The sequence below is a fragment of the Salminus brasiliensis genome, chromosome 13 (genome assembly GCF_030463535.1).
Source record: "Salminus brasiliensis chromosome 13, fSalBra1.hap2, whole genome shotgun sequence".
NCBI lineage: Eukaryota > Metazoa > Chordata > Actinopteri > Characiformes > Bryconidae > Salminus > Salminus brasiliensis.
The window spans coordinates 28301035-28314166 of record NC_132890.1 but is presented as its reverse complement, the minus strand read 5'-3'; the positions used below and the strand labels follow the sequence as shown (position 1 = coordinate 28314166).

Genomic DNA, 13132 nt, shown 5'->3' with positions numbered 1-13132 from the left:
GGCAGACACGCGCTGCTGAGGCGGGACATGTCTGAATAGTGGTGTAGTTATGCCCGAAATCGGGTGCGTTTTTATCAGAACGCGCTTCATTTTATCGGAAAATGGGCGCGTTTTCTTTTTTTTGGTGCATCACGGCTTTTTTTCAAAATACGGGTGCGTTTTATCAGGCCGTGTTTGGAAACCGGTAGCTTCGTTTCTGGCGCGACTACAAACGCGCGCGGTATTATCAGATATCAGAAAACGGGTGCACTTCAGTCACAATACAGGTGAATGCTGAATTTTGAATGCGGTAAACGGGTGCGTTATTATCTGAACGCGTTGCTTTTGGTCGGAATACGGGTGCGTTTTTTCAGCGAACGTAACCCGTTTCCCAGTTTCCTCCTGCTCGCCCCGCCCCCCACACTCCCCCCCCCCCCAGCGCAGCTCATTTGCATTGACGTCAGCAGAGGCTGGAGGTCAAATCCTCGCCGCTTTTATTGGATCCGCCGCTGTCAGACAGAGAGAGAGCGAGGGAGCTTTACTGTATTTATGGGCTTATTTTATTTTATACACACACACCGCTGCACACACACACGCGTGCACGCACGTACGGACGGTTCACGAGGAAAACGCCTCGGTGTGGCGTGTGGAGCGACGCACGCGACGCTTTTTTTGTTGCTGCTTCCACGGATCGACAAACTTACAGGGGCGTAGAGCCGAGAGGGTCTGCTGTTGTATTTGCGGTGTTTTTTTCACGACCCAGAGGCTGGGGGTCTCTGACAGTTCCAAAGCTCCGGCTCTGGGGGGATTTCTCTTTTTATTTGGGCTTCTGGAGGTGGAGGGGGGCACCGCAGCCCCTGTTGGCTCTCACGGCCTTTTTCCTCCTCACTGAGGGTCTTCGTTCTGTTTCCCCATCCTGGATGTGCTGGATGTGCTGAGCAGCACACACTGGTGATTTCTGGTGTGTAGATGGAGTGTGTGCTGGGATTAAACGCGTGCTGGAGTGCGTAGCCCCCCTCCAGGCAGGCTGGAGCCCCCCCTCCTCAAGCTATGCCTCGAGAATATTTCAGCCTGTTGATGAAAGTGGAGCAAACTGAAGAGCCGGATTCATTCCTGCAGTGAGTGAGTGAGTGTGTGTGTGTGTGTGTGTGTGAGTGTGTGTGTGTGTGTGTGATGTGATGTGTAAGTATGTGTGTGTGTGTGTAAGCAGGCTGAGAAGAACACACTGCTGCCGCTGAGCTTGGATGGTGTGTGTGTGTGTGTGTAAGGCCATGGATCCGTCTAGAGCCTAAAAACGACATCAAAAAAACACAAAGTAGAGCTGGACACTACATTTAGACACAAATCCTGGGGTCAAAGGTCAAGAAGAATGAGGGGCCGGTGATGTGGGCTGCCGAAGGAAGGAGGTGAAGACGTGTATGGGCCTGAGGGGTCACATACGCACACATATACCACACACACACACTCACTTACTCACACACACACACACACACGTACACATGCATGTTACTTCTTCATGTAAGAGGCCGAAAGGAAATCTGGTTCCTGGGCCGGGGAGCCGGAGGGGTGGGTTACTCCACGGTAACGACGGGACGGGAGGTCTATAATCAGATACCAGGAGGAAAACGGGAGATCTGACGGAGAAGTCTGAGAGTTCGGGGCTGTCAGACGGTCGGAGGGGTGGACGGACAGACGGACGGACGCGCAGCTGAAGAAGGGGCAGTGCAGCATGGGCTGTGCTTCAAGCATCCATATTTCGGATAGGGTGGTGTATCACAGCGGGAAAGAAGCCGAGGACTCTCACTCGCCGCCGCAGAGCAACACACACCCGGGGCTGCCCGTCAAACCCTCCAACAAGGTGAGTGAGTGTGTGTGTGTGTGTGTGTGTGTGTGTGTGTGTCCTGCGCTCGTCTGAATGTACGTGCTGTTAAATGTATGTGTGTATTGCTGGGTTTTTATTGTGTATGTGTAATCTGGGGTATCCAGCAACCAGAACTTTCCAGCAGGTCCTTTCAAGGTACAGTTGATCAAAAACCATTCAATTGATCACTGACCCCCGATGCAATTGATCAGCCAAGACATGTTTGGTATCTTTAGTTCACATCAGGAGATGCTAGGCTAAAGCTAAAGGACCACTGGAGTTAGACGGGCACCAGTCTCATCTCCATAAGCACACACTGCCAAAAGCTGCACATTAAACAAAAATGGTCTCCTATAGACCTGAAAGAGGGTTTATTGACTCATAACTGTACTGGAACCATTTATGTCTTTATGTCTATTTGTACAAGAAATCATGCAAAGAACCGTTTCAGCATCACATGAATGGGTCAATATAGAACCACTGCCTTGATTAAAATCCTTTTTATTTAAATAATGTGCAAAAACGTGATTCTGCAAAACGGCGTGAATAGACCTTATTTAATCATTTCTGCTAAAACTGGAACTACATTATCATCCACGTAATGTCCTGCTTTGTAGTGCTGTTCCACTTATAAACTGGACCGCGGTGCATGAAGTGATCCCCCCCATACTGTGCTGTGGTCCGAGTGGTTCCGGTGACTCCACGTTGGAAATGACACAGATTTGTCAGCTCTGAATGCGTTTTGAGAAATTGGTGTCAGTTGAAGTCCAGTGTTTGTTAGCAACGCTACCCTTGCAAGAAACAAGAAAAGCATACATCAGATACCAAATGTGTCTTGGGTGATTGACGGCATCTGAGGTCAGTGATCAAACACGTTCATTAGATTTTTAGCCCGACTGTTCCCTTAAGTCCATAGAGTCAATGCAGATCGGCCTTGTTGTTTGGGAGCTTCTCACAGGTAAACGGTGCATGTAATGGAAAAGAAAACAAGACTCGTCAGACCAGAAAACCTTATGCCAGCGTTCCGAGCCCTGTGCAAGCCCTTCAGTTTTGGAGATCTGACCGTCTGGTCGTCTGACCATAACGGTCATCATCAAATTGGCTCAGACCGCTCAACACACATTGGCTACAAGAAACAACTGTTCAGTTACTGTCTAAAAGAAAATATATATCAAAGAGAAGTGGTAACGAAAACCTTCACGTTATATCATGTCGAAGTATCAGTATTCATTGGTAACGCTAAAACACAGCATTCTGTACATTTAAGTAGTAAATATCTAACTGTGTACTTTTGCTTGTTTATTGCATTAAACAAAATTAAAAGGGAGTATTGCTGAGAATATTAAAGATATGTTCCATCTTTAACTTTTATGCCTTTTGGAAATCAGGGTCCTCTTTTTTACTCACTTAACTTCTCCCACTAACAAATATTTTGACTGAGGCAACTTTTGCATGCCACTATAAAGGCAGTATATGTATGAGTACGGACTCTTATATTTATTTTTATACAAACACATTTGGACAGTGGCCATTTTTTGTCATTTTGTCTTTTGTATGTTTGTAATGTCTCTCCAGTTTCACAGGCCTAAATATAATTGGACAATTAACTGATATGGTGTATCATGGCAAGGTGTTGCCTGTTCTCTATTCACTATTTCATGACAAACAGCATCTGGAGTCGATGCAAAAAAAAAAAAAAAAAAAAAAAGGATAAACGTTAGCAATAGCTAAATCCACAATTTGGTACATTCTTAAAAACTCGCTCCAGCTGAGTTCAGCAACACCAAAGAAACAGACCACAAAGACAGAGGAGACCGAGGAGGAGATACCTTAGGACAGATGAAACCAAGGTTAGCATGAATATGGTGAGAAACAATACAGGGTTCATGATTTAAAGCATTTAAAGATTATCTGTCAAACATGGTGGAGGCACTGTTGTGTTATGGACAAAAATGGCTTCCGAAGAAACTGGGTCACTGATGTTTATAGATGATATGACTGCCGATAGGATTAGCTGGATGGATTCTGGAGCGTATAGAGCTCTACTTTCTGCTTCAATTTAATCATATACTGCCAATAGGATGTCCCTTCACAGTAAATATGGATAATACACTTTAACACACTGCGAAAGGAACCGAAGAGCATCTTAAGTCAAATGAATGGAATGTTCTTAAATGGCCGTCACCATCTGAAGGGAGTAGGCGCAGCATTTGATGATGTCCGTGGGTTGTAGCTTCAGACTTTAGGCAGTCATTTACTGCAAAGGATTTGTATCAGAGTATATACATCATCCTTATATTTATAGTGATGTTGCGTTCAAATATAATTACACAAACTATCAATTATTGTTAAACCCCTTGACCTAAAGCTGAAATCACATTTTGTTTGCTTCATTTCAAATCCATCATGGTGGTACAAATATTGTCACTGTGTGTATGATAATTGTTAATTACAATTGGTGACATGCCTTCTGATTGGCTAATCAATGTCAAAACGGTCTGAGCCTTAGTAATGCTTAGAATGTCAGAACCTTTTCACAGGTCACAAAGATCATTTATATAATATTTATAAATCGGGATGCACAGATACTACATTTTCTTTTATGATGCTGATACCAGATTTTCAAGTATCTGCTTATACTGAGTAGTAATACCAACTCTGATTTAAATACTCAATAGATTTCTATGAATCCTGATATTTATAGTGTTCCACGTTTTATAGGTTGTACCCCCAAAAAAACAAAACAGTGTTTCCTGGTTGAATAACTGCATATTTGAAAAGTTTCCAAGCTATGAAAAAAATATCAATTCAGAAAACAATTCAGAAACACATGCCAGTAGTGACGCTGGCTAAACCTGACTAAAATTCACATATCAGAGCATTGGAAAAAACGCCAGTTTAGAAACAGAAAGTGCTTATGTAGCAATTTCACATTCAATTACACATCTCTATGTAAATAGGTACTGACCTTTAATGTGTGGCCTTTAAACAAGCTGCTAAAACTCAACTATTGGTTTTAGAACCAATAAAACACCACATGGTAACAAAAGGTGCTAAAGTTCCATTAAATGTCTGTTTAATGGTAATAACTATTTATGACTGGCTTTTACTGGTTGTTTAAACGTTTGGTTTTATAACAAAGTACGCAAACAAAAATGTTCTATGTAGGAAAAAAGTCAGACATCAGTAAGCTTCATGCTATTGGTGCTCTTTATTGCCGATACCGATACTGTAAGTGTCAGTATCGGCAACACTGTTTATAATATTTAAGGGGTGTAACAATTCCTAAGATTTGCAGTCCAAAAACATTCAGTGTCATCTCGATTCAGTATATTTTTAATGCAGGAACAATAAGAAATGCCTGGAAAAGTCTATAAATCTATAATAATCTATAAATCGTGCATTATTACTGTAGATCATTTAATATATGTTAATATGGCAATGTTTACATGTTCATTTTATTTTATTATTTCATTGATAAAATTAAAAACTGACAACATTAGAAATTAAAGCTTTAATACTGACACTACCTTTCGCTCTATACAAGCTAACATACTAACATGAAGCTAACTCGCTCTTTGATTTTTGTTTTGATTTTTTTTTTTTTAGATGTGTACACACACAAAATATTTGTATTGATTAATAATGAATTCACTTAGTATCCTTTAATTAATAAAACAGTTGGAAGCGATGTGGCAAGTCAGTTGACACAGTGGGCAACTTTGCTGAGCGTTTGCTGAGAGACCATTTTCAGCCTGTGTGTTTTTTGCTTCATTTGGGTTGGGTTAAAGTGTTGACATTGCTTGCTTGGTGGTTCTCTGGTTGAACCTACACACTTCATCCTTTCACGTTCCGTCTATTAACATTTGGAAAATGCCATCAGCAACTGGAGTCCAAGAAGGCAAAATTGGCCTTGCTCTCTCAAGGGTGGGTTGATGGCACTTCCTCTCCACATTAGCCCCTGTGGGTTATTGGTCAGCACAGGCATCTGTTAGCTGTTGTGTCGGAGCTGAGGAGCTTTCTTCCAAGTGCGCTGGCTACCTTGGGATGCTGCATCAGCGGCAGTTTAAAAAGGGAAGGTGGATGACTTCACACGTGTTGCAGGAGACATGATTGTCTTCACGTTCCTAGTGTTGGGGTCATTACTAGTCTAGCCTAGTCTAGCCTACTAGCCTTCCGAGTTCGTTAGAAAATGTGTGTAAACTGAATAAAATTAAAAAACACTTTTAAGCACAGTCCACATATTCTCAATAGTTCTGTTGGCAGTAAAACCATGCCCCAGAGCATGATGCCACCACCATATCAGAATCAGAATCAGAATCTCTTTATTTCACCAAGTATGTTACCCATACAAGGAATTTGTCTTGGTGAGAGCAACACGTATGACAAGTAACAAAGAAACACAGAACACAGTCTTAAACTAAAGGAAAATGACACTAAACAATAAATAGGGTAGGGGATAAATTAAAAAAAGTAGAAAGTACTAAAGGTAATAAAGGTAATAAAGAGCTGAAAAATATATTTACAGAAAAGAAAAGAACATCTGTACAGGTGTGCAAATAGTCATAGTGCAAAATAGGCAGAGTGCAAATAACTGTTCAGTCCGGTTTGGTACAGTTCAGTTGTAAGTTTAGAGGTTTACAGTGGGAGGTGACCACTGTGATTGAGGAGCGCTACAGCTCTGGGGAAGAAGCTGTTAGCATGACGTGTTGTGCTGGTTTTGATGGACCGCAGTCTTCTACCCAAAGGGGAGTGTCTGGAAGAGGAGGTGTCCAGGATGTGAGGGACACCTCCCACCTCCCATTGCAGTCGGTAAACAGTTTGTACAGTGCTGGGTTGTTCTTGAACATCCGAATCTAATTTTTCTCAGCTGACAATGACCGTTTTGGGTTTTGTCCAGTGCATTTGTTTATAAATGGCTGAAAGAGACATTCCCAAGTTAAGTGTACATCTACATTCAGCTCGTTCAGATCTGCACTGAGCTCCTTTGACTTTCCTGTTGTGCTGTGTGTTGGTCAATCCAATGGGTGCTGTGTTTTTATGTGAGCTACCAACTGTAGTCCGTCATGATCACCACCAGGAAGTTAAGAGGCCTTGGCTTTGGCAGAACCCATTTTGAAACTTTAGGCAGAACTGGATTGTGATTTATAAGACTCATAAGAAGTTGGTTTTGTGAAAGAGCTCTTGAATATAGTATAGATCTATACAGGTGAACATGTCATTCTCTGGGAGAAATTTGCACAGCAAAAACAAAGAAACACTGAGAAACACACCAATGGAGTTTGTGTACGGCAGTGTTTCTCAGGCCAGTCCTCAGTGCTGACACAGTCCACGTTTTAGTTCCAACCCCCCGCACACAGGGACAAAGCCAAAACACAGACCGTCTGAGGGCCCTGAGGACCAGCCTGAGAAACACTGGTGAAGAGAAAGAGAGAGTTACAGCTGCAGAAAAACTGTGCAAAAACACACACACACACTGCACAAACACATACCATGAAGTGCAGTGTGTTCCTGATGGTTTTGACTGGGTTCTGTAATGAACAGTAGAGATGATCAGGTATGTTCATGGCATAACTGTTGTTAAGTTTAAAATGAGTGAACACATGTATTGTGACTGTATTTCTTATTATTTGTTATTATTTTTAGCTTTTTTTTATATCAACCAGATGTGTTAGGGCGAGCATGACCTTTAAAATGTGTTTTATAATGTTCATGTGAGCAACACAGTTATTCTGACCGACTGTAATACACTACAGGAAGTGTAGGCGGGCACTTTATAATGCTCAGTATTGTTCATATGAGAAACACAGTTATTCTGACAGACTGTAATGCACTACAGGAAGCATAGGGGGCGCTCTGTAGTGCTCTATAATGTTCATATGATCCACACTGTAATTCGGACAGACTAATACACTACAGGAAGTGTCAACCAGATGTGTAAGGGCCAGCATGACCTTTAAAATGTGTTCTATAATGTTCACATGAGCCACACAGTCATTCTGACAGACTGTAATACACTACAGGAAGCATAGGGGGCGCTCTGTAATGCTCTATAATGTTTATATGATCCACACAGTCATTCTGACAGACTGTAATACACTACAGGAAGTGTAGGGTTGGCAGTGTTCTATGACGTTCATGTGCACCCATTTAGCCTACAGCAGTTTAGCTCCGCCCAAACTTTCTACATCAGTTTAGCCCTGCTCGTTCAGCCTTAGGCAGTTTATTCCTTCCCACTTAGCCTTAGGCAGTTTAGCCATGCTGATTCAGCCTACAGCAGTTTAGCTCCACCCATTAAGGATACAGCAGCAGCAGCAGCAGCAGCAGCAGCAGCAGCTCTGCCCATTCACACGACCGCTTCAGCCTGGACTGCTTTGTGGACAGTTTCTTGGTTCTTAAACCAACACTGATGCTGTAAGTAGAGCTCAGGAGGTGTGCAGGATATGGGCTCTTTAAATTAATGTGCTAAATTACTGACCCAGAAATACAACTTTATGGCCTGTGTGTGTGTGTTTCTCACACATATATCTCGCACGTACTGTTTGTGTTTGGATGTATGGACTAAGTGTATATATGGGCTGAGTGTGCGCAGGATTCTAGGAACAGCCAGGGTTGCAGTAACTCACTGCGTGGCACTGTGATGCTTTAGTCTAACCTGCTTTTCACACCCGTACAATAATGCTCCAATCTCATGGTGTTCCTCAACATTCAGCCGCAAGTTTAATTCTCTCAAAGTTAATCTACTAAGACGCATTTGCTGCTTTGTTAGTTTTACGCTGGAGTGATCAGGTATTATACTGGAGGTATCAGGTGTTAGATCGGATCGTGATAAGATCAGTAAAGCTAGTCCAAGTTTTTGGTCACCAGTTCCCCTCAGTCAGAATCTGCGGAATGTCATAAGCACAGCACGTGTTTAGAACTGAAACTACTAAAGCTAATGTAGCTAACAAATAATGGAAGTAATTCCAGTTGGTGGAGTAAGAGCTTCCATTACTTGTTTACCTACATTAGCCTTGTAGGTCAGGTTAGCACAATGCTGATTGGTGGAGTAAATTTTTTTTATCCACAATACCTTGTTGGCAAGGTGAAGTAAAAACTATATATTTTTTTGTTAGCTGTGTTCACTTGTAGCTAAAGTTTGTTGCTAATAAAGTAATTATGCTAATTGAGTGTAGCCTAATTGGTGTGTGTGTGTGTGTGTGTGTGTGTGTGTGTGTGTGTGTGTGTGTGTGTGTGTGTGTGTGTGTGTGTGTGTGTGTGTGTGTCGGTTGTTATTAAACATGTTTAAATGTTTTCACGCATCATTACACACTGCTTATTCCTTCAGGGTGTGTGTGTGTGTGTGTGTGTGTGTGTGTGTGTGTGTGTGTGTGTGTGTTTATTAGAGTTGTCATAATACCGGAAATCATATGTCGCTATTGATACCAACTGTAGTATCAAGGTACTTGATAGGAAACAGTGCTCTGGCATAAAATAAACACTCTACACGTCTGAACAAGAGCAAGTTTTCTAGACACTGATTCAGTTTAATCTTAACCTAAACCTCGGAGCCAGTGCGACACCTTCATAGTTTGAGTCTAGGCTTAGCCTTGATCTGTTTCTGGTAAAGTAATGTTTATTGGACTGAACAAAATAGGGTTTGTTATTGGGTTTTGATTGTGAACTGTGATTTACCTTTTGTTATGGTTTCAGATTGGTTTATTGTTTTAAACCTGTTACTTAAAGTACTGAAAATACTGATTATATTGAATGTTAGAGTTCAGGTTGAGAGTACTGAATTGGCTGAAAGGCAGAGTACTGATTTACTTCAAATGTAGCACACTTAATTTAAAACCTAATGTTTAGACTGCTGATTTGTAAGTATATTGAAGCATTAAATATTTGAAAGTAAATGTGCTAATCTGTGTGAAAGGTGCTAAATAAAGAGGTAGCATACTGAATTGTTTGAAAGTTAGTGTGCTGAATTGTTTGGAAGTTAGAATAGCGTATTGTTGGAGTTAAGGTGGAGTTAAGGTGGAGTTAAGGTGGAGTTAATGTATTAAGTTAAAGTACTGAATTGCGTGACAGGCGGAGTACTGAATGGTTTGTCAAACTGTAGTACTAAAAATTACTTTTCAGACTTTTGACACATTGTGCAACTCCTGTGTGTATGTGATGAGACTAAAACTATTTTTAAAGGGAAGGCCACAGTTTATCTGAAGGCCACAGAACACACACACACACACACACACACACACACACACACACACACACACACACACACACACACACACACACTCTAACCTAAATGCACCACTGGCAGTGACCCATTCACTGCTTCACCCTGCTGTAACAGTGACTGTTACTGTAGGGTGAAGCACTGACTGTGTTACTGACCGTGGTGCATTTAGGTTTGTGTGGGTGTGTGTTTGTTTAAAGCTGATTGCTCTCATATCACTTTAGCGTAGTGGCTAAGTATTCACGTTCTGATTATTAGTCTGAATGCTGATTGGCTGCTGGAGAGTCTGCAGGACCCTGCTGTAATTCTGAGCAGTGCAGTCAGTGGTACTGAGTTAGGAGTGTACAGTTTCTAAACTCTTCATTGCGACCCCCTACAGTTTATACGCTATTCATAATGACCCCTAAACTTCCTAAACTCTTAATTACGACCCCCTAAAGGTCATACACTATTTATTACAATCCCTAAAGTGTATACACTTTTCATCACAACCCCTAAAGTTTATAAACTCTGCTTTACGACCCCTAAAGTTTATACATGCTTCATTGCGACCCCTGAAGCTTATAAACTTTTACTACTCTGAAAGTTTATACAGTCTTCATCTTATCCTCTATAATTTATCAACTTGTCATCACTGAAATGTCTACTGTAGGTCTTTGACAGTGTTTCTAGTAAAATGTGGTACATAAGAGACGGCAGGATGAGTGATTGGTGTACAGTTTTACACTTGTTCTAAATTGTTGTAAATACTGATCATTGCAGGATGCAGAAACCTTTGCTTTTGCTATTTTCCTTTTTTGTTATTTTGAAACTGTAAAAGAATTTTTATTCAACCTACAGCAGTTTAGCTCCACCTATTCAGACTACAGCAGTTTAGCTCCACCTATTCAGACTACAGTAGCTTAGCATTGCCCATTCAGCCTACAGCCATTTAACCAGTCTCGTTCAATCTACAGCAGGTCAGCCCTGTTCGTTCAGTCTGCAGTAGTTTAGCCCCCCTTGTTCAGCCTGCAGCAGCTTAGCCTTATGGCTGTTTTTTAAGCATTGTAGGTGCGGTTTAGATCACAGTGTGACTTACTTTAATCTGTACACACAAAAATAAACTCCTCCACAGAGCTGAACGGTGGAGTAACCGGAACCTCAGCACAGCATGTGATATCACTCCGCTCCACAGCGCTACAAAGCGGGGTGTTATGCGGATAATGATGTAGTTTGTGTGGTGTTGACCTTTGTTGGTGCTTTTCTCTGACTGTAGTTTGAGCCAGTTGTGTCAGGAGAGTGTGTACATGAGTGTGTGTGTGTTTACAGTGTTGAAGCTGAGTCAAGGGCGCGACACCATCTGGGCGGCCGTGTGTGTGATAAGAGTCAAGTACAAGGTCTGACGATGGTTCTCTCAGTCTGCACTTGCATTCCTCTAAGTGTGTGTGTGTCTGTGTGTATCTGTGTGCATGTGTGGGTGAGAGAGAGTGAGTGAGTGAGCGAGAAAGAGCAAGAGAGAGACAGACCGAAAGGGATAGAGAGAGTGTGGTATAAGAGAGAGTGAGTTTTAATGTGGGAAATGGGACTCTGCTCATTGTTAGCACTTCACGTGTGTGTGTGTGTGTGTGTGTGTGTGTGTGTGTGTGTGTGTGTGTGTGTGTGTGTGTGTGTGTGTGTGTGTGTGTGTGTATGGCCTCCTCCAAACAGGCCGTGGTTTATCTAGCCTTGGCTCACAGCTTTGCCCACCCCCTCCCCCCACTGTCTCTCTCTCTCTCTCTCTCCCTCTGTCTCTCTCTCTCTGCATTAGAGAGGGATGTGTGTGTTACAGGATGTGTGGAGTTCAGTAAATTTGAGTCTGAAGTGTTTGGGACTAGCTATCCAGGAGATTCAGCTTTATGTTCTGCTGTGTGTGTGTGTGTGTGTGTGTGTGTGTGTGTGTGTGTGTGTGTGTGTGTGTGTGTGTGTGTGTGTACATGAATGAGACTAACCAGGCTATGTACACACTCCTGCAGTTCCGTTGCGTGTGTCAGAGCTCACATTTAACAGCACAAACAAATTATACCTTATCTAAAACAAGCGTATCTTCTTACCTTCCACTGTTAGAGCTAGAACCTAAAGTAGAAATATTACTTTATTAGTAATATTAATACTACTATTATGTCTATGAAAAAAAAATCTAATGATGGTTTCATATGGTTTCTTGGACATGGTTTGATGCTAACTGGTGGGCTACGCTTCCATTACTTATCGTCTATGTTTGCCTAGTAGCTCGGGTGTTATTTGGTGGGGTATAAGCCTTCATCACTTGTTAGATGCATTGAACATGTAGCTCCAGTGCCAGTTGGTGGGGTAGCCCCCGTTATTGGTTAGCTACATTAGCCTCTTAGTTCCAAACTTAATTGGAAAGGAGTACGTTTCCAATACTTGGTAACTACATTAGCCTCATGGCTCCAGTGTAAAACTAAGAAAGCACTTAACATGTCTTGACTGATCTGCAGCATTTCTGGGTACAAGTAAGTAAAGATAGGTCGTTGGCTAAAGACAAAGTGTGTGTATTGGCCTAGAGAGTCCAGAGGTGCAGAACCAGAGCACAGAAATATCTGGAAGTCTGTGTAATAAAGAATGCCGGTCGGTCTGGAAAGTGTTAAAGGTTTTACTGAAGCTCAGTTCAGTGGAGGAAGTTGGGGACAGTAGTGCATCTTCCGCCGGAGCGGCCGTCCTGCCAAAATCTCTCCAGCAGAAAGGCGCTAAATCATCCATGAAGTAAAAAAAAAGAAAAGAAAAGAGAACAACTCACAGGCCTCCTGCCTGACCGAGTGTGTTCAGTGTTCATGCTGCACTGTCTCAAACACACACACACACACACACACACACACACACACATCTACTGCTCAGTCACAACCTGCAAATCTGCTAATTCAGTGTCCTTATTTTTTTTAATTACATTATGTACACACAGAGTTCCAAACAGGGACAGCTTGAACAACACCGAGGAGGCATATCTAGTTCAGCTAAAGTTTAAGTTAAATTGTGGTTAAGATTATAGATGTTTTAGCTAAAGTTTAGCTAAAAATATAGCGGTTAGCATGTTAGCT

At 42.1% G+C, this 13132-nt stretch overlaps 1 protein-coding gene across 1 annotated transcript in view; it reads left to right on the top strand.

Annotated features, from left to right (window-relative positions):
* The first annotated feature begins 460 nt into the window (after positions 1-460).
* pde8a (phosphodiesterase 8A) overlaps positions 461-13132 on the top strand; it is a 42122-nt gene continuing 29450 nt past the window's right edge. The window contains exon 1 of the mRNA XM_072694758.1: positions 461-1837. Coding sequence (XP_072550859.1) covers positions 1709-1837 — 129 coding nt within the window. The 5' untranslated portion in view covers positions 461-1708. The remainder of the gene's footprint in view (positions 1838-13132) is intronic.